Source organism: Diabrotica undecimpunctata, chromosome 10, assembly GCF_040954645.1.
Source record: "Diabrotica undecimpunctata isolate CICGRU chromosome 10, icDiaUnde3, whole genome shotgun sequence".
Taxonomy (NCBI): domain Eukaryota; kingdom Metazoa; phylum Arthropoda; class Insecta; order Coleoptera; family Chrysomelidae; genus Diabrotica; species Diabrotica undecimpunctata.
The window spans coordinates 73,413,217-73,436,285 of NC_092812.1; the positions used below are offsets into that span (position 1 = coordinate 73,413,217).

The 23,069-nt window shown below is 33.9% G+C and overlaps 1 protein-coding gene across 1 annotated transcript; it reads right to left on the bottom strand.

The window, feature by feature from the left end:
• Window positions 1-4,022: 4,022 nt before the first annotated feature.
• ncd (non-claret disjunctional) lies at window positions 4,023-19,898 on the bottom strand. Its single transcript, XM_072546708.1, has 5 exons — window positions 19,668-19,898; window positions 18,933-19,418; window positions 17,930-18,232; window positions 13,394-13,726; window positions 4,023-9,986 (listed from the first exon to the last, which is right to left on the bottom strand). Exons 2-5 carry the CDS (start codon window positions 19,408-19,410, stop codon window positions 9,301-9,303), a joined length of 1,800 nt encoding a protein of 599 aa, XP_072402809.1. The 5' UTR covers window positions 19,411-19,418; window positions 19,668-19,898; the 3' UTR covers window positions 4,023-9,300.
• Between the last annotated feature and the right edge of the window lie 3,171 nt (window positions 19,899-23,069).

Below are 23,069 nucleotides of genomic sequence, written 5' to 3' on the forward strand. Positions count from 1 at the left end.
CATTACTAAGTATTGGTGCAGAAAGGTTAACAATGCCTGAAATAATATTTATAACAGAGTCCATATACGGAACTAGGAATAAACTAACTCTTGCTTTAAGAATTTTAGCCCTTGTATAGTTCTTTCGTTTACTCTTGCTGAAGATCTACCATTATAGCATCCTTATTTTGTGTCAATTTGTCCAATGATCTCGATTGACTAAAAATTTCTTTGTCTGTGATTCCGCCACCATAAACAGGACTTACTGTAATTAAACCAGATGCTCTTTGTAGTGGGAATTAGTCATTACACAACACTTGTTGAATGCTTTTTTGTAAAAGTAATTCTTGTTTTAGGAAATTTCTTAAAACTAACAAGTATCCTATTTTGAATCTCTTCTTTTCCTGGCCAGGGGATTGCAGATTTTAATACTTCAGAAAGATCTTGCACCGTTATCTGAAAATAATTTCTACGTGTTTGCCGAGACACTAAATATAACATAAAGGCAAAGAAAAGTGAGGTCAGTTTTTAACTTAGCAAACACTACAACAATATGTTGTTTTAGCTGGAGCAATAATGGTTTCGAATTTTTATTTTCTAACAAACTAGCAGCTTCACCAACTTTTTCCAGCAAATTTAGAGTGGGTATTCCAGTGAATGCATTTAAATCGCGATTTGTTTGTATAAAATCATACAAATTAACTTTTTTGCCTTCACTTTACACAGATGGGGTCACTTGGATAGTCTTCTCTTCTGTGCTGATAGGTAGATTCTCAGATGGAATGGAACCTTTTTTTAAAAAATTTTTACCGGTCCTCACATCTAAAAAATAAGTAAAACCTTATTTCAATGATTAAGAAACAACCAGGCTGAGACAATATTACCTAACTAAATTTCCTATCAAATATGATTTACCTGGAAAAAAGTAATCTGTTATCTTAAAGTGTAGGCTGCATACATTCATGAATTTTGACACAGGTTTCGTAATACGAAGAGATACTTGCCAGTTTTTTTCGTAATTGCTCGTTTTTTTGGAAAGTAGTGGAGATGTATATCTTTTGTAAATCAAGTAGAACATTGTGGCACTGAAGAATATCTATTACTTTTCTTCTTATCACTCATTCTTTTTAAAATTTGATGAAATTTATACCAGTTTTAAACTAATTTATTCAAATTTTTGACATTTATCAATATTTTATCTATTTTGACAGCACGGTTGTTTGAGAACGCGAATAGGTATCTAAGAACTGGTTTTGATAAATTTAATGATAACAATATATAATAAAGAAAATATGCAAAAAATTGAATGTCATTTTTTACTTATAAACAATATATAAATAATTTAAGATCGCTATTTGATTTTATATACGAAAGGTGAAGATCAGTAAATTATATGTAAAAGTGACACCATTTTACTAAAACAGCATAGAAAATCCTTTAAAATGAGCTGAATTGACAACTACATATTGTAAATGCTGATATGAAAAGAGGCAAACAAGAATTTTTCCGTCAACAAACTCTCACAACATTCCTAGCAGGGATACGAGAACCAATGGGTTCCGTTATTAGAGCAATGAGACCAGGAAGTTTAGCAACACAATATGTGCAAGAAGAAAACAATGTACGATATCTTCAAAAAATAAAAAAAAATCAGATAACTCAATCCACATCAGGAAAAAACGAAAATTATCAAGAACGTTGACCAGTTGACCATAAAGACCAACTCGCCAAGTATCCACCCAAAAACGATTCTATCAACAGCCAAATTTTGCACCTCCGCAATAGCAGCAACCGGTTGGGCAAATCTACCCACAGAACCAGTTCCAACAGCCAAACTTCAACAAATTTATACAAAATTCAAACCGTCCAACATTCAGGTCCCAGAACCAGTCAAATATGTATGGGCATCACAGCAGCCTAGACTGACACCTATGAGTGGAATATCAGGTACCACAAACAAGGGCCGCCAAAATTTCACCCCGAACACAGCCAAAGTTTACCGTCGAAGAATTGCACAATATACAACGCCAAGCAGATAGGGAAGAAGATATTGCGAACTACCAGTACTATGAACCAGATTATGAAAATTTACAAGATGCCCACGACAATCAACAACCAGAACGTAATAGAACTCCATTCATTTTCAGATAAGGAGTTCTCTATATCGAAATTTCTAAGCCTCCTTTACGAATTCTTATTGATACAGGATCCACAAAATCTTTTCTTAATCCAGAAATAGCTTCTTATTTTCCGAATTACATAAAACATGAACCTTTCGTAGCTACATCGATTTTTCAAAATTATTCACAAAAATATTGTGCTGAAATTCCTTCATTTTCAGAATTTAATTCTGGCAAGCTGATGAAATTTTATCTGTTTAAATTTCAACTTTTGATGGCCTTATTGGCCTCGACAATCTAAAACTCTTTGAAACCCAATTAAACTTTCCTAAATCGCTTCTAGTTTCAAACAACCAAAGATGAAGAGCCAGTATATACGAAATCATACCGGTACCCATATATACATAAGGAAGAAGTAAAAAAACAAATATCTTCAATGTTGGATCAAGGCATCATTAGACCAAGCCAATCACCATGGTTGTCACCCATATGGATCGTGCCAAAAAAAAACCAGATTCGTTCGGTAAAATAAAGTGGGGAATAAAGGTATATATAAAGGAGAATAAATACTGACGATGTTAGTATTTTACCACCCTTGACTTAGCGAGTGGATTTCATCAAATTGAAATGGTTGAAGAAGACATTCCCAAAACAGTATTTAATATGGAAAATGAACACTACGAATATGTAAGAATGCCATTTGGCTCTCCAAAAGGAGTCCAAGGAGAGATCTGTCTCGTCTATATGGACGACGAAATCGTGTATTCAACATCACTACAAGAACACATGCAACGCACATACTTTGAGTGTTTGTGCTTTAAAAAAAAGTGTTTTCCAAAAAAACTTCATAATTTACGCTAGATAACAAAGGTTTACAAACGCTAGGTGACAAAGGAATAATGAGCGCATGTATTAAAATTCAAATTTACTATAACAAAAAATATAAACTAGAGTACAGTAAAATAAAAGTATGGTACATAGATACGTACAGACAAAATAATCAATAATTTAAAAATATATAATCATGCATACAATACATATAATAGTAGATAATATATTCAACAGGTTTGTTTTACTTCTTTTATACTGGTTTTTGAATTCTATAATTTAGGACTGAATACATACTTCTATAATTTATATAACAAAACGAAGTGAATTGTAATAATAAATTCAGTTTAATATAAACGGATATATTATTATACAAATTTACTATGACTACAAAAATATTCAATTTATAAATAATACATAACTCATTTAGCCAGGTTTCATTTATTTCTTTTAATTTTAGATTTGGCTTCCTTAACTTTGGAAACAAAACGAAGTGAACTGATGCTCTCGGCATATGTTTTTTCAAATGGAGAAATATTGACAATCATTAGCGTTTTTGAATTTCCTCCAAACGAGGATTTATATAAATGAGTTACCTTGGAATTTCTATATGGCACATGTTTATTGTGTAATATTAACATTAAAGTTTGCAAAATGGATAAACTCTTATTTAGAGTTTTGGTAAGACTCTTAATTTGTCTTTCCCATTACGATCCGGCTAAGTCTACATGGTTCACAGAACCAGTCCGAGATAAATTGGTTTGTTCATTTTTCTTCAATAAAGTCCCCAAAAAGGAACTTTCAATTTAATACTGTCGTTTCTCGTCTCTCATTATAAAAAAATCTTAATTGTGGTTTGTATCAGGATCCAACAGGTCCAGTACATTTTCATTAGGAGTCGTTCAAGTATTACGTAACGCAATTTGGGAGAGTTAGTGTAGTACAATTTACGGTGTTTTTTTTTAAGTTGGCAATCCTTTTCGTTTAGGTTTTACGGGAAACCCTCGATTGTAGTGTACAATATTGTTATTTTGTATGTTTTACTAGGAATCCTTCGACTATTTTGTACGTCCTTTTTATTTTTTTTCCTTGTAAGTAATACACAGAAACAAATTGCTGTAGTTTGTGCTGTTAAAGTCAATCCATACTGTAATTTCATCAAAAGTTGAAAAAAACACGAAAATTGACAAATACGATGTTTCGACGGAATATAGAAAGTTTGCAAATCTGGTATTATATAGCACTCACGTCCTAGAATCGTTATATTTCTGAAACAAATTCTGAGCAAGTTCGTGGTACCTAGTCAGTTAGATAAAGGATCATGCAAGTTTTTACCACTTATTGTGAGGTTGTCCGTTGATCTATCGCCTCCACTGGAAGGGTTTAAATTAGATGCCTTATAATTTCTTGTGGGCGTCAGTACAATGGGATCTCAAGAACAGAATATGTACAACCAGTAGTATCTATTTTATATCCCACAAAGGTGCGCATATGTTAAGTCATTAAAGAAACATGTATGACGGATAGATGATCAGAAATGGAAGAATTAGAAAAGAACCATGGCATGTTCAATATGCACAAGAAAGTTCGTGAAGTTGCTGGTCTGTATAATAAGGAAAACACTAATACTTCAATAGATAATGCAGGAAGTTATCACTGATGAACAAGAAATACTTAAAACATGGAGTAACTATATAACTGAATTATTCCAAGATAACAGGCCAAATATAAAGAGAAATGCAAATCAAGAAGGAATTCAAATTTTAAAATCTGAATTCTTTTAACGTGTACTTCTTGAATAGTTAAGCTTTTTAACGATGTACACGCTACTGGTGATATCTACGGAATAACTGTAATCTGTTACGCAGACGACGTAATATTATGCGACGATTACGACAATAGCCCAAGATGAAGATAGCCTGCACAGACTGGTCCACAGATTTAACATACGAGCAAAATAATTTAATCTGACAATCTCATCTCAGAAAACTAAAACAATAGTAATCAGCAAAGAACCAACCAGATGTAAAATAGAAATTGATGGCATCAGTATTGAACAAGTAATAGAAATAAAATACCTTGGAATTACACTGTCCAGCTATAGAAACCTGGAGAACGAAGTGAGAGATTAAGTACAAAAAGCAAATAGACTGGCAGAATGTCTTAATAACACTATATGGCGAAACAGACATATTAACACTGAGATGAAGTCAAGAATTTATAAAGCCAGTGTAAGACCAATAATGACATATGCCTCAAAAACAATACCCGATACAGCCACAACACCAAGACCTATATGAAACCCAATTTGGATGTAGGAATAGGCTGGGTAGGAATATGATAGAGATCTTGTATCATAGAACACTTATACAGGGAGCACGAGTTGATGTGAGATTAACCAAAGAATGCTACATTCAACGAGGCGTCGGACAAAAACACATTTATCTCCGTTGTTATTAAATACACTCGGATAGAATTTTCAAACAGGCTTTGCAATATAACCTTGGAATGAAAATCAATGATGAACTGATCAGTCATTTTAGATGATCTGATAACACTGTTATGTGATAGCGTCCAGGGCTTTTAAGAGTTGTTACATTGCGTGATCACAACAAGAACAGAAATGGGTCTAAAAATGAATGTAGAAAACATGATATTCAGTCGCTAATATGACGACACTGCTGCCCTATAGATAGGTCAACAAAACATTGGAAGAGTTACTCACTTTAAACAGCTGAGATGCTACTTATACAGACCAACTAGACCCAAGTAAAGGAATCAAGTGCAGAATTGAAGAAGCTCGCAACACAAATGAAATATTTTTTTTGCGACCACAGCCTAAACTTCAAATTACGTCAAAGAACGATCAAACGCTATATTTGGTGAGATCTGAAACTGATACGATCAATTGCCTAGAGGCGTTTGAGATGGCATAGAAGAGTTCTCCGAATACTCTGGATAGGATTGCAGACCAACGAAGTTGTGTTAAATAGAGCTAGTGAAGCTCATGAGTTATTAAAAACTATTAAAATGAGAAAGATTTCATACCTATGGAATGTTCTTAAACTAAGTGTCAACTTGTTCAACTTGTCGTTGAGATTGTGCTTTTCACAAGTAGACATGCTTATTTCTGTACTCGAGATCTAATCTCCAGTCTTCTGTTTATGCCAGAAGAGCTGAGACTATTCTCAGGCTGGTGTTTAATGAAAAAGTAAATGAGTGGACGACATTGGATCGATGATGAAATTTTGCAATTAATATCTCTTTACGAAGAAAAAGAATTCTTGTGGAATGTTAACCACAAGCTATACAGAAATAGTGCAAAAAAATTAGTATGTGTGAGTTTGCCACAAAATTTAATAATTGTGATGCAAACGAAATAAAAAGGAAGTTACACAATTTAAAGAATCAGATATCTACTTTATTATATTTATTATTATTATCAAATAATAATTATATCATTTTAATAATTATTATATTATTGTTCTAAAGTTATTTTCTTGTGTCATCTAATGCAATCACAATTTTTATTGGGACTGTATGTTGACTATCAAGCCAAAACGCATTTGTCTTGGTCTCGAGACTAAAGTCACCAGCGAGTCTCCCATGTCCATCTCGAGATCACCGCAAGTGATCTCAAATAAAGGTGAAATCTAAGGCGGCAAAGAAAACAAACATTCGCGATTCGATAAGAACAAGCACTACCGAATAACTATTCTGATTAGCCGAAACCCGTGAACAATTCGTCAATGTAATTGCCAATGTTAGAGGAACCTAATAGGGCACCGAAAGAAGAAGATACCTATCTCGTGATTGTATTTATAATTTTTGTTAAGACTATCATTTTATTTTGAATAAAATGTTTTATTTCCGTTTCTAATTGTATTGCCAAATGTGGTAATAGATAAGTATGTTATTTTATGAGTTTATTATTAAAAAAAGTTAAAACAGTTAAAATAGAAAAGTGCATGGGAGTAGAAAATGACATATTTTTCAAGAGAATCGATGGAAAGGAACTATATTTGGTAACACAGACATTGGCAGAGAGGATCATAAAGAAATTACACGAGGACAATGGACATCTTGGTAGCAGGAAGGTTTGGCTGGTTTTTCGAGAAAACTATATCTGCCAAAAAGATTACCGGATTGCCAAAGAAGTTACCCAAAAATGTGAAATATGTCAAAAACATAAAAGCAGAAATTTCAGAAATGAAAATATTGCAAAGAATATTGTATCCCGTCAAAAATTGCATATTGTAGCGATAGATATGTTAAGTGATCTGATTATGACCACGCAAAGAAATAAACATATTTTGGTGATAGTCGATATATTTTCCAAATATGCAAAATTATACAGTTGCCGTACGACAAAAAGGGAAGAAATAATGAGAAAGATTGACAATTTCATAGCCACCATAGGAACACCAAGAAGAATTCTCTTAGACAATGCGACTTATTTGCGGAGTGATCGTTTCAAGGGACAGCTTCAAGACAGGGGAATAAGGACAAATTTTGTCAGTATCAAACATCCTCAAAGTAATCCGTCAGAGCGTTTTATACAGGAGACTACGAAATTCCTTCGCATTGCTACAGATGGACAACATCGACGTACGGATAGGTAACAAACTCTCAGAATCTTTCGAAATAAGCAATGGCCTGAAACAAGGAGATGCGCTGTCACCTCTCCTCTTTAATATCATCCTGGAGAAAGTAGTAAGAGCAGCACACCTTAAAACAGAATTACTGACAGTAAATGGACCAAAATTACTACTAGCATACGCAGATGACATTGACATTGTGGGAAACACTGTCACCAATGTGAAGGAGACTTTTAATAAATTGGAGGTAGAGGCAAAGAAAACTGGTTTAAGGGTAAACGAAGAGAAAACCAAATACATGTGCATCAACGGACAAAAGGGACGAGATAGAATAGGACAAAATGTGACAATAGACCCATATAACTTTGAGAGAGTGGAGAGTTTTAAATATCTCGGAGCAACACTCACTGCAGATAACGATATCGCGGAAGAGATTAAAGGAAGAATTCAGGCAGCAAACAGATGTATGTACAGCCTCCACAATACTATTAAATCTAAAAGCCTAACACCAACATCAAAGATTAGAATATATAAAACGGTGATTAGACCGGTGCTCATGTATGGGTGTGAGACGTGGACCCTGACCAAAGAAACTGAAAGAAAACTTAGATGTTTTGAGAGGAAAATCCTCACAAGAATCTTTGGGCCTTATCACGACATTAATAGCAACCAATACCGAATGAAAACAAATGCCGAGGTCAAGCAGATGTATAGAGCGAGCAATATAGTCCAAGAGATTAAATCCCAACATCTTAGATGGGCTGGCCATGTCCATAGACTCCCTAATAACCGCCTTGCCAAATTAATATGGGAGGAAGCCCCCACAGGAAGAAGACCCTTAGGACGCCCACGAATGCGATGGAGAGACAATATATGGTCAGATCTAAGAACAATGGGGCTGCTCACCGACCCAACTTTTATGGACGACCGTTCAAGATGGAAGCAAGTTGTGCAGTCAGCCAAAACCCACCCCGGGTTGTAGTGCTACGAGAGGAAGTGCATGGGAGCAATAAGGGATGAAATTGTAAGATTGCCAAAAATGTAGGAATGTTGCGAAGTGGTAAAGTAAGGAAAATGTAAAAATTGTAAGATTAGCTATAAAAGTTTATTAGCCCGAATTAGAAATACTTTTTTATTTATTATTATAAAAATAATCGCAAATGCGATGAAAACAAAAACAAAGTTATTTTACTGACTTTCCGATACTTTTCGCAACAAAATTGTTACTTTTAGGTAAAAATAGTCACTTGGTTCAGTAACGTTTAGGTAGGGGGAACGGGGTACTGAAAAATCTTACGGTGCATTACACGGGGGGAAGGTAAGTCAAAAATCTTAAAAAATTGCGTTACGTAATACTTGAACGGCCCTTTATACGTCTCTGAAATCCTTAAATTCCACCCCAAGGGATTTAATGAATATCAAGGAGTGTGGTGTAGTGCTATCATTGTGTTATATGATTATGGACACTAGTTTGGAATTATTTATCTCCGACGTTTCGATGAAATTTAGAATAAAACACTTTACAAAGACTTTTAAAGTCTCCGCAGTCACAGCCGAAACTTCAAAGAGAAATAATTCCACATCACGGTCTATACATATGGAAAACAATGTATTATTATAATAAATATGTTAATTTAGAGTTTCTAAGTATCATATGCCTATCCATCAATTCAGTTCAATATAAACAAACATATTATTACACAAATTTACTATAATTACAAAAAATTCCAGTTGACACATACTCAATCAATAATTATAAACCATTCAGTCAAGTTTCATTTATTTTTCTTAATTTTGGTTTTGACTTCCTTAACTTTTGAAGCAAAACGAAGTGAATTTATGCTTTCACCATACGTTTCCTCAAATGGGGAAATATTGACGATCATTAACGTTTTTGAATTGCCTCCCAACGATGATTGTAATAAATATGTAAGTTTAGAATTTCTATATGGCACATGTTTATCTTTATTGTGTAATGACAACATTACAGTTTGCAAAGTAGATAAACTTTTATTTATATTTTTGGTTTCGGTAAGACGAGCTCCTTGATTTGTCTTTGCCGATTCCGACCCGGCTAAATCTACTAGGTTCACAGAACCAGTCCAAGATACATTGGTTTCTTCATTTTTCCCGTTGATAGTGATTTTCGTAACAGCGTGTGAACGTGAGCTGTGCTGGTTAACGTCTGTGGCAGCTACCGCTCTATTTTTTTGAGCCTTCTTCATGTATTTTTCAAAATCCCTAAATGAGCAAATCTTCTGAACTTTTAAATTTGAAACTGTTATCCCTCGTCCGTCATTGTATAAAATTTCTAAGTTCTGGTTTGTATCAGAATCCAACAGGTCCCTTACATTTTCATTATATATTTCTAAAAAGCTGGCAGTAACCTCATACTGCCATTTACAATTTTTCAAGTCTTTAATCGTGTCGAAAATTAAATTAATAGTTCTGGGAATCATTCCTGAAATACAAAAAATTAATTTAAAATATCATCACAGTCAAATTGCTCGATGAGCTGGTAACATAAAAACTATACATATAAAACATATCGTGTTGAACAAACAATAAAAACTTGATTACCCTTCACACAACACGATGTCTAGACATGCTTCATTGATTTTGAAAAGGCTTTCGATAAGGCCAACAAGACAAATGAATCATTCTAAAAACAAAGAACATTGATACCCCTGACTTTAGTAAAATAACAAATTTTGGTGGAGGCCTGACAACAAAACAAGGTAAAGTAATATATAGAAGACTCCCTCATGCTCCAGAATCCATCACGTCTTGGAAAAGGATGGTACAACGACTCAAGTCGGTTTCCTGAAAAAGGAAGACGAAACTTATACAGAAATGCTTGAGGAAAAAAACTTATACAGAAATGCTCGAGAAAAACTTATTAATGCCCATCAAGGCACATTTTCCCAGCTCATCTACCAACATTAACCCTTCGGCAGAGCCGGTTAATTCAAGAAAGCCTTCTGCGGCGGACTGGTAGCTGACTACCAAAATTACGAGGCCTAAAAGAATTAGATGGACTAAACACATTTCAACCATATAAGTCCCCCATAATGGATGGACTATAGATCCAGTCCTTCTGCAGCGGGGATACGATGTTATAATACCGCATGTAAGGAAAATCTTATGGACTAAATGTCGAAGTCATACAAACCAATAAGCCTATCTTCTCTCCTAGCAAAAACGCTAATAAACAGATATAGGCTACTGATTATTTTAAAAAAATATGGCTAAAAGGAACTACAACGTTAAAGGGGTTTTATTATTTCATATGGTCAAGGGACCCTAAAATATGAAAAACCGCGGAGTGCTAACATTTAGAGGCTACCTCAATGCTACATTTATTAAAAAGAAAAATCAATACCTTTAAAATGGTCTATCGTAAAAGGGTCTTTTTTTTTGGGAGGAGGAAATTTTCAAAAGACCCAAGGAGCTGGTGTGCTGCCCTCTACCCTGGTGTGTGGGATTCAGTCCGCTTTCCCAATTCAGACACCCGTAATGCCGAGCGAATTAATCGTGAGAACGCAAGTGCCTACCCACTAAAACCCCCTCGTTCCAGCCGCGGGCACCCGGTACGTATTTTTAGAAAATGCTACTTCGGTTGCCCCGCTGCTGTCCCTATCTCTACTCCATATCGGGGAAACCGGCTGTGAGGAGTAGTCATTCTTTTAATTTGTTCCATAAGTAAAACATTGAGTACTGTGTACGATAAAAAGTATGGAAAAAATTAATATTAAATGAAACATAAGTGTAAATAGCTAGGATAAAAACAGATAAGATGAACATATATGTTTTCGTGAAGCAGTGTAAAGATAAAAGTGTATAGATACAGGATGTATAAGTAAAATAAGGGATAAAATATCCTTGATAATGTCTTCTGTCACTCTCATCTCCCATCTTGTCTCGCTCTCTCGCGCGTTTCCTTTTCTTTTATTATCTCTGTTATTAGGTCTACTATCACGTTAAAGTTATCTTTGCTCTGCATGGCTATATTCATTATAGTCTCTGGTGTTGTCTCTCCTAGTTTTGCTCTCATATCTTGTTGTTTATATTGGAAAACGTTGCAATGGAATACGCAATGTTCTGCGTCGTCGCACACTCCGCATTCTATACATAAGCCATCTTCAGTTTTCCTTATGCGATATGTGTAGGACCTGAAAGAGCCGTGTCCGGTCAGGAATTGAGTAAAAAAGTAATTTGTTCTTTTAAACCTACATTGATACCACTGTTTCACGTCTGGAATTAGTTTCTTCATCCACTGTGCTTTTTCTGTCTGTGTCTCCCATTCTTGTTGCCATTCGTTTAGCATTTGTTCTCTTACCTCGGCTTTGACCCCTATTAGGTGGCCGTTTACACTGTCGTAAATGATCTTACGTTCCTTCGCTAGGAGGTGGATGGGGGGCGTACCCGCAATCACCTGTAGGGCTATCGTTGATGTAGTCCGGTACGCACTTACTACTTTCAAGAGGGGTTTTCTTTGAGCTCTTGTTATTAATTCCTTATATTTTTTGAAACTCAACACGTCAAGCCATACAGGTGCCCCATATAAGAGGGTGGATTGTACTACCTGGAGATACATTTTTCTTTTATAGGTACTTGGTCCACCTATATTTGGCATGATCTTTGTCATAGCAGCGATTCTCTGTTCAGCCTTCTGAACTACATTTATAAGGTGTTTCGTGTATCTCAAACCCGAATCAAGGTGTATGCTCAGATATTTAGCACAGTTTCTCGGTTCTATAATACTACCATTTAAATCAAAACTCAAAGTTGGTCTCTGTCTTGGTCCCTTTAGTACTACTATATCTGTTTTGCTACTTGCCAACTCTAGGTCATTCTCTATCATCCACCTGTTGACTTTTCTGTAACAACTTGTCACTTTATCTTCAATATCCCCATTTAAGTTAGCTTCTATTAGGATTGCAAGGTCGTCTGCATATGCTATGGCGTAGGTGTCCTGACCATAGTCTATTTCTAATACCCCGTTGTACAGTACATTCCATAGGGTAGACATGACAGACCCTTGCGGTACTCCTGATGAGAGATTCATGTCTGCATTATGTGCTATGTTTAAGTATCTATTTGTCAGGTATTTATTTATAATATTTATAATGTATTCTGACACTCTTGCTTCTTCGAGCTTCGTTAGTATGTGATGCCAATTTGCAGAGTTGAAGGCGTTCTTCACGTCGATAGTAAAAGGGTCTAGGACTAATTCTAAACAAGATACAGTTAATTAAAGTTTTCTACTATTAACGATTTTTGCTAAGTTTTACAGCTATTTTTAAATTGCTCATCACATTTTTTTCAACATTTTTAAGGTAAGTTTTTCTTTCTATTAAATGTACCATTGTATATAACTAAAACTGGATACAAAAAATTTATACAACAATGTTTACAAAAAAATAGGTAAAATGATCCAAAAATGCGGTATCTAGAGTTCTGAGAGGAAAAACCAAAAGCATCAGTCTATATTAAAGAGCCCCTTTCAAGGCTGTGGAAGCTCATTAATACAATAGGGCTGGATTATAAACTTTAAGTGACAAAGGTAAGCACAAAAAAGGTAAATCTGTAAAAGTTGAAGTGTGTGTCAGGCCGAGAGAGGCCCTAGTTGTAATCTGTAATGCCTATACTTAAATAGTTTTGTAGATATTTTAAATTTTATTGGAAAACAGGGTATTTTATGAATTAAATTTGTTATTTGTAGTTAATCTACTACAAATATCTTAAAGTAACACACAACAAAATTAAATAAAGAAATTGTTACTTTCATTGTAGAAGGTTCATTCAACAAATTCGAAACCAACATTGACCTTACTTGATGATAGTGATATAAAATTACTAGCTTACCCGTGTGCACGGGGTTCTCGGAGCCTTGCATAGTATAAGTTTTGCCAGATCCGGTTTGCCCATATGCGAAAACACACACATTGTACCCATCAATGGCAGATTGAACTAGTTGAGATAATTCTACAAAAAATTCTTCCTGTGTCGCACTTTCCTGAAAAACTTGATCAAAAGTAAATTCCAATTTGGGATCAGTTGATTTCGGCGTTGTATTAGGAGGCTGCGTAGGTCGAATTTCTATTGTACTTTCATTTACATAATTTATCCAACATTTTGATTTTTCATTTTCAACATCATTAATCGGAGGTCTAACTCTACAGAAGACTCTAATATTACCTAAAAATTAACTCGTGAGTAAAATATAGCATAGTATTAAACAAATATAAACAATTATATTAAAATGCTAGGTTTAATTCATTATTGGACACTGCGATTTTGTTACTTTGAAGTATGTACACTAAAGATTGTCACTTGAATTTGTTTCTCATGCTGAAATTATGCTGTCTTACTCTGTATCCAATTTACTACACTAAAGATTGTCACTTGAATTTGTTTCTCATGCCGAAATTATGCTGTCTTACTCTGTATCCAATTTACATTCAAAAGTTAGAAATATGTGCTTGTTTGAGGATTACTGATCTAATATTTTTATTTCAAATTGTGTCTTGTCCATATATGTACTTGAAAATTGTGTTACTACTGCCATCAATACATCTTTAGCCAGATAAACATGAAATATTTGTGTACCCCTTCATTTGTGTACAATAATTTCAAGGTCTAGCTCATTCCTTCTGTACAAAGATTGTTCAGTTTATCTTTGTCAATGCAAGATATGGTTGACTGTTTCAGGTTTTCTACTACAGAGTCTGCAGCTCAAGTCTCCATGGAAAAATTCTGTTGTATGTAGGTATCCCTTGACTGGCGCATGTACAGTAAGGAAGCCTATTATGACTTAACCTTATTAGCACATGGCTGTCCAATATATATTTTGTCTTGTGTTTGACCAGGTATATTTTTTAAGAGTTATGTTGCCTTCGGATTCAGGTTTTTTTCTGATCATGGACGATGCTTTTTGGCACTCCCATGGGCGGCTCTGGGCCGAAGTAGCTGATGTTTTCCTGGCAAGTGCATGAGCTCTTCCATGGACATAAATATATTTTTCGGTGACCTGGAACTCATACTATATCAGTGTGACACTGTTATGTTCTGCCAGTCTGTCGAGATTCTGTCGGCATTCTCACACTAGCTTACAGTCCACCTTAGAGCCTATAGTGCCTCCATGGCTACTTGGCTATCTGTGCATATATTGATTTGCTTCAGTTCGAAAGCCCTCATGTTAATTTCCCTTGCACACTGGAAAAATCTCTGCCTGGGATATCTCTACCACACTGTAAAAATACAGAGGCATATTCTTCTAGTGGAATATATATAACAGCTCTTCAGGCCTGGATACCCATGGCTTCTATTTTCTTCACTATTTTTTCTTCCTCCCAGTCCGGTATTCTTAGTCTTCTTACATGTTTTAACCTCTGCCCCATTTCTCGTGAGCTGACTTCCACTTGAAAAGGTACTTTACACCTATATCTGGGTATCCTATGGTCAGAAATCATCATCCACTCTGTATCCCTAATTTCATTTATGATATTACTATGTCCTGATCTAACCAGTAAGTTACTCAGGATTTCTCACTGCCTATAATATCCAGTAGTGCCTCCATAGCCGCCGTTGATGTGCCCCTTATAGCTGCTGTGATTCTGAGCAAATATTCTTTGTACCTTGCTTAGTTTGAGAATGGCACTTTTTAACCACACCTTTGGCCACCATACCACCATGTTGTTAATCCAATATAACATGTCTGATTTTAAACCCCACATGTATAGATCTAATGTATGCCCTATCATCCCTTTAACCCTGCCTAAACAATATTCCAGGTCTGCTGGATATGGTTTGCAGTTTGTTTTGTGAAGATTACGATAAGTTTCCCTGTTAGGCTCATTGCCTGTTATTTCAAAATAGATATGTCGACGGTCTGAATAAGACAGCTGATCCGACACATACTTTGCTAAATTTTGTTTTATGGATCTGCAAAAGTTTATTCTGATCTCTGATAGGAGCCCCGTCAACTGCTTGTTTCAGTTTGTTAATGATCAGGTTTGCTTAAGCCTGATCTAATTGATTATCAGGATGGTGTCTGCGTGCCACTGCTATTCTGAATATTTTTGTCATGTTCCTATGTGACTTAGTTTGCTCATTACAGCTCCTAGGTTTTTAGCAACTCTTTGTTATGGGTGGGTGATGGTTTTCCCAAGATCTCTTTTTACCCTCGGGTGTTGCCCATACTCCTGCTTTGGTTTTATTGGGATTTGCTATGGTCAATGTCCCAGCAGCCATTTTTGCATCTATCTTTGTCCTCTTTTGTTGAGCTCCAGAGAGGCAGTCTTTAATACTTCATGCAGAGTCTATTCTTTTCAGAACACGTTCTGGCTGAGCATTTGAATATAAAACACGTCGATTTTTAAATTTAATGTTCTACATTTTACAATAAAATTTCATTATACAAAGTGATACACATTACACTGATGACGTCATCGGCTCTTTTTTTAAATGTAACACCCTGTATTTTAGGACATTTTTAGATTGATAAAAATGAGCTGATTTGAAAAAAGTATAATACTCAGGTCTAATGAATATAATTTGAAAGATATGCGCTTAGAAAATAAATTATTTGTTAACAATTGCAAAAAAGTAGCCTACTTCTAGTTTTTGGTAAACTGTAATTATTTTTAGTAACATTCAATAACAATTAAGTAGTACAATAATTGTATTAATTCGTGAATATTCTGTATTATTGCTTAGAATTAATTTTAAGTAGAAATGATTTTCAGTGTAAAGCAAAGAATTGAAATACTCATGATGATATAGAGACAAATCGCGAACTCAGATGGAAGTGCGTAATTTATTTAATGATAAATATCCAGAAATACCCATCATGCAGTCAACAGTAAGTAAGATTGAAAAGAAATTTCGAGAAACTGGTACGGTTGAAAATGCATACAAATCAGGTCTTCCCTCTGTAAATTATGTTACAACAATGGTACACAAAGTACATAAAAGTAAGTAAAGTAAGTAAAATGCACAGTTGTACAGGAATTAAACGAGGATGATCCAGATAAAAGAATACAATTTTGCTCAATAATGATGGATAACAGCCACCGAAACCCTCTCTTGCTTCAAAATATTATTTTTTCTGATAAGGCTACATTCAAATTAAATGGCGAGGACAACCGTCAGAATTGTAGATACTGGGCAAAAAAAAAGAAACTGGATGCGGGAACATCATACACAATACCCGCAAAAGATAAATGTATGGGCTGGCATTGTAAGAAATAAAATCATTGGACCCTACTATTTCGAAGGTAATTTAAACGGCATACCTTCAGTTTTTACGTGGGTATCTTGTACCTACTTTAGTTAATTTATTCCCCAGTACAATTAGTCTTGGAAATTTTGATAAAAGTTTATGGTTTCAACAGGATGGTGCGCCTCTGCATTATGCTTTAGATGTTCGAAGGTACTTAAACGGAATTTTTCCGAACATGTGGATTGGAAGAAGTGGACATATTGAATGGCCAGTGAGGTCGCCAGACCTCAATCCTTTGGATTATTTTATGTGGGGACATTTAAAGAATGTTGTTTATAAAACGAAACCTGCAAATATTGGAGACTTAAAAATAAGAATTCGTAAAGAAATAAACAATATTTCTCAAGAAAGCATAAACAAGGTTCTACAAGAATTTGTACCATTTGGGTTACTGTCAAATACAACAGGGGCTACAATTCGAACATTTAAGATTAAGCCATGTATTAATTACTGGATTACTTTCAAGTTATTTATTATAATGTATTTATAATTTATTAATATTATAAATCAATAAAAATTAATTTTCTAAGCGCATATCTTTCAAATTATATCCGTTAGACCCTCAGTATTATACTTTTTTGGAATCAGCTCATTTTTATCGATCTAAAAATGTCCTAAAATACAGGGTGTTACATAAAGAGTCAATGACATCATCACTTTAATGTGTATCACCTTGTATAATGAAATTTTATTGTAAAATGTAGAACATTAGATTTAAAAATCAACATGTTTTAGATTTTTTTAAAAAGGCTTTTAATTTAGGAAATATCGAATTTATTCCATACTTTACGGACACACTGTATACACATACATATATACACACACATATACATGTATACATGCACATACAGTCAATGCTCAAAAAAATACTCAATTTTGACTGGCCTTTTTTATGAATTTTATAACATAACTGACAAATACCTGTCTTCTATGTTACAAAAGTAATCAAAAGTGTTTAAAAATGTGTTAGACTATTTTATTTGTTTTAAAAGAAATGAGATAATCAGATATATACAAATTAGACTATGTTACTTATTTACATTTATTGTGTGGAAGTGACAACAACTAGTAAAATGCTAATTTGTATAATCAACAAATAAATAAAATAAAAAGCATACCTTTTAAATCTTGAATTGTGTTTTGAAGTTGCCTCTTCAATGTTTCATTGAGCATATAATCTCTTTTTAATTTTTCAATTGTGGTTTTTAAATCAACACACATATTATTACTATTTCCCAATTCATCCTTTAATGTTTTATTTTCGTTACTTAATTGATTACATTTTGTTGTAATACTAATATTTATTGCACTAATGTTTTTATAATCAGTTTCTAAGATACTTAATCGTTTTTGCAAATCATTAATTTCTCCATCTTTTTTAGCAATTATTTCATCATAATTTTTTCTCATTTCTTCGGTATCTAAAAACAAAGCGATTAGGAAAAAAAAATTTCTAAACTGAACTTAGCAAAAATATACATATAAAAAGTATTTTTTTAGTTCTATAAAAAAGTAACCAGATGTGTTAAATGATCTTGGAAAGTTCTAAAGTAAGCAAAATTAACTGCAATTTGAATTGAAAATATTTTCCTGATGTGGAAATCGAAACATCAAAATAAATGTAAGTATTTTCAATTAATTTCATTAAACATAGTAGATAATATAGAAGAATGAGTAGTATGGAGCAGCACTATCAACAGCACTATGTAGTTTAAACTGCTTACATGTGGAGTAACACTAAAACCTGAGACAGAATTTAGAAATAATAATATTCATTCTGGTAAACCCAACCCAATAGGTCTTAAAATCCCAAAGCATATAGTTCTAGAAAAAAGTGTAAATAATCTACAAACATGAAAATATTTATTTAGCAAGGGCAACTGTTTTAAATATTTAGGGAGTGACTATAAATGGTGCTAGAAACATAGAAATTACAATTACTAGACAGTAGAGGTAAAAACATCAGTGTTCATAAATTAAGCAGAGGCCACATGCTTCAACAGGATAAAATGTAAGAACCCAAATAAAAAAAGGGGAATATATAATTGAACAGTATACTATAGAGTATAACAGGATAGAGTATCAAGTTAAAATTTATTCAAAATTTTGATATATAATTACCTGCACATTGTTCTTTAAGTGAAGAATAGGTTTCTATTAGCTTTTTATGTTTTTCTTGTAATTCTTTAAATTTTCCTTTAAAATCCCAAGCTGCGATTTTTGGTTGCTTGGCTTCTTTGGGTTCTGCAATAGTTTCCAGTTTGTTTGTAGCTGCTCGTTTAAGAGTAGATTTTATATTTCCTGCTACATTGCTTGGATTTTTAAAAATTGGTTTTATTGAAGGTTCAGTTCCAACTCTTTTATGTGTGGGGTTAGCCCCCAAGTTCACCATGGATCTAGATCTTCTTAAAAACCTTCCATGATTATTTCTGTTAGAGGCTGTGGAGATTGTGGCAGTACCAGGTATGTTTTTATTTTGGGAAGGTCCAGCGGTTCTTGGAGTAGCTGAAGCAATTTGTGAACCCTTAACCATGTTCTGGTGAACCTCTGTCAATGGAATCTTAGATTTTTTTGGTAGTTTTGATTTACTGGAGTCCATTTTAATACCTAAATAAGCATAAAATTAAAATACACATACAACTTTTACATTTTTTTTCCTTAAGACTAAACTATTTGTTTATTGCAATTATCAGGAAGGCATAAAATATCCATATTGAAATTATATTTTATGTAATGCTTAGGTTTCATGCTTCATGAAGCTGAAGGCAGATTATCAACAGATGGAATTTTCATTAGAGGATGAATAAAAATGTTATGAAAAACTCCTACTGTGTTCAAAGTAAAAAATATACTTACAGTCAAATTCTTGTAACTATACCCAAAAACTCAAAACATTTACCACTGGATTATATATTTAATAATTGTTTTAAACATAACAGAAGACTAAGTTAGAAACTGAAAACTTTGTATTCAAACGAAAAATCTTTATACAATTGCATTCTAACTGACGATTTGCTTCATATGTCAATTTTAAAAATTGTGTAATCTGTGGGAGAAAGACGGTAACGGAAATATATAATAGCTCTGTTCCTTTGTGTTCTGGTGTAGCACTAGTTCTAATAAAGTGTAAAATTCTTACACTAAGTTTTTTCTTTGCAAGGGGTGGTGCTATAATATTATATATGTAGGTATATTATACATGATCGGCTCATATAAGTATATATATTAACACAGACTGAGTAGTCTGTAGCTGTAGATCTATAGAGCTAAATGACATTTTGTTGTTGGTTGTGTCTCTGTGTTAATTCAAGTAAGTATTGCATCGTCCCTTTTTGGGGGAAGAGAGGGAGTGAGAAGTTTGAATACGCTAGAGAGAGAGAGATACAGATAAAACAACCGCAAAAGATCTTGTCGTTAGCTCGCGCGGCCGGTATGCTCGGTCCATAGTGTGATACTCTGGCCACAGAATAAGAAACAAATTGTTCTGCTCTGGCTCGGTCTATATATTGTGCGTGCGGAAGAAGACTGTTTCTCTGGTTACAACTCAAAAAGTATACATTTTCAGGAGAGATGATTACAGATAATTTTTCTATAAATTATTTTTTATTTTTAAATTCGTGAACTTTTCACTTATTATTGTTTTATAGGATTATGATATTTAGTGGTCTGATTCAGACGATATAATTCTATTTTATTTATCACTGTTGTTTTTGTAAAAACAGGTAGGTAGTTGTATCCCTCTTGAATATATATTTTTTTAAATATGTAAATGTAACTAAAATTGAGTTCCGACTTTATGAAACTACGTACAATTTATACTGCTATTTCATAGTAAAATAGGTATCTAACAAGTTTCCATAAAATGGTAGGCACAGAAACACTTAAAACATGGAAATAAGCCAGAAAAGCCACTTGTAACTCTCTTCAACAGAAAACAGAGTTAAATTTTAAAACGTTTTATTTTGTAGCCAAAGGGTAACGAATAATAAATGGTCAAACGTTCCTGAGGTGTTTATTCATTAAATAATAATATAATGTTTTAATACTGTTATATATAATATTAATAATATTTTAATACTAATATATTTAGCAAAAAACAATTAAAACTTTCACGGCTAATGTTGGTTATTATATTATATTAATAAAAATAAGAATTTAACCATTAACAATTTTGTAAATAAGAATACCTTATCTCTTTGGATATTTCAATACTAATCTTCGCGTTTAATCACTTTACTAGAAAACCTGGAATTCATACCCGAAGGTACTATTCGTTGCAAGATAATTAGGATGGAATTCCCCAGATTTTTAATAATATAATGGGTATAAAGATGCCGGCTTTGGCCACGTTCCTCGTCTGTTCAGTTTATATTCGAAACTTAACTTGAAAGGGTGAAGTTATAATTTACGGCAATAATTTGCGAATTATATGCTGTACGTGAGTGATTTTTTATTCCATATACCTACGAACATATACGTACCTTTCGCTCGTGCTCGCTTTGTTGGATTGTTTGTGATGGCTTCATCATCAACATCATCAAGTTTTACACCGGTACTGTTGCGTACAGTCAGTAAGTCTGTCTATTCACCAAGAAAGAAGACTATTGTCCTGAATGTTCACGATGCTCTGGTTTCTCAGAATCCCACAAACACTGTTCGCAATATAGTCGAAAGTTGTGCCAACATGACTGGCGTAGGAGAGTCAACTATATATAGGTTCCTATCAGAAAGAAAAAAACACGGTATAGCTAACCCAAACACAAACGAACACTTAAAGAGAGGGAAAAAGCCTATTGAAATTGATGAATTTGCCAAAAATGGTATTCGAAGGAAAATTCATGGATTTTATTTCAAAAAAGAAATACCAAACCTAAACAAAATTTTACAAGAAGTTAGACACGACCCGGATTTGCCTCATATCGGACATCGGACGAACTAAATTGTGGCAAGTTTTAAAAGAATTAAATTTCCGGTGGGAGAAATCAGACCGAAAATCACTTTTGATTGACCGGGAGGAGATAATATGTTAGAGAAGAAATTATCTAAGATCCATACGAAAATTCCGGGCTGAAGGAAGGCCAATCTTCTACCAGGATGAAACGTAAGTAAACTCAGGTCATCCTCTAAAAAAAATTTGGTCAGATAAAAATATATTAAGCTCCAGGCAAGCCTTTATGGAAGGTTGGTCTACTGGTATCTCCCCACCTTCTGGTAAAGGCAGTAGATTCATAATTTCTCACATTGGCAGTGAAAAAGGATTTGTGAAGTATGGTTTGTTGGAATTTCAGTCCAAAAGCACAAAAGACTATCACGAGGAGATGACAGCTGATGTTTTCGAAGAGTATGTTTAGCAGATGATTGATCACATACCACCAAATTCAATTATAGTATTAGATAATGCACCTTATCATTCACGACTAGTAGAAAGACTTCCAACTACTGCGTGGAAGAAACAGGGTATTCTTGACTGGCTGCGGAATAAGTATCTGCCTTACGAAGATGGAATGGTAAAAGCAGAACTTAAAAATTGCCCGGCAACACAAATCTAAGTTCAAGAAATACGTAGTTGACAAAATGGCGGAAAGGCGAAACATCACAGTCCTTAGACTTCCACCCTACCACTGCGAAATAAATCCAATTGAACTCATTTGGGCACAAATGAAAAGTTATGTGGCTAGAAAAAATACGTCATATAAAATACAAGCTGTACCGACTTCTGGTACTTTTCGCAACAAAATCGGTACTTTTAGGTAAAAATGGCCACTTGGGTGTTACATAACGTTTAGGCGGGGGGACAAGGTAGAGAAAAATCTTACAGTGTGTTACATGGGAGAGTAAACAATTTTAAAAATTGCGTTACTTATTACTTGAACGCTCCTTAAGGGGTAAGTATCAAAATCGCGGTATTCTTTACTCACAAAGGACTAAGTTGTACTACTAATTAGTCAATAATACTGTCAATAGTAAACATCAAGAACGATTTACGAAGTGGAAATCGAAACGTCGAATTAATTTATTTTAATTTTAAAGTCAAATTCTCATTAAAAGTAGTAAATTGTATTAAGATGCCACAAGAAAATAGCTCCAGAACAATATTAAATATCCGTCATCTCACATTTTATGTTACGATTGGAATATTTGGTAGGAAAACATGTAGGAAGAGTGGATAGGAATCGAAGAGGGAAAACTTTTATTGATTATACTTTTATAGATAATAAAGTTATTTATTTTAACAATTTATTTTTTAAAGAACATGGA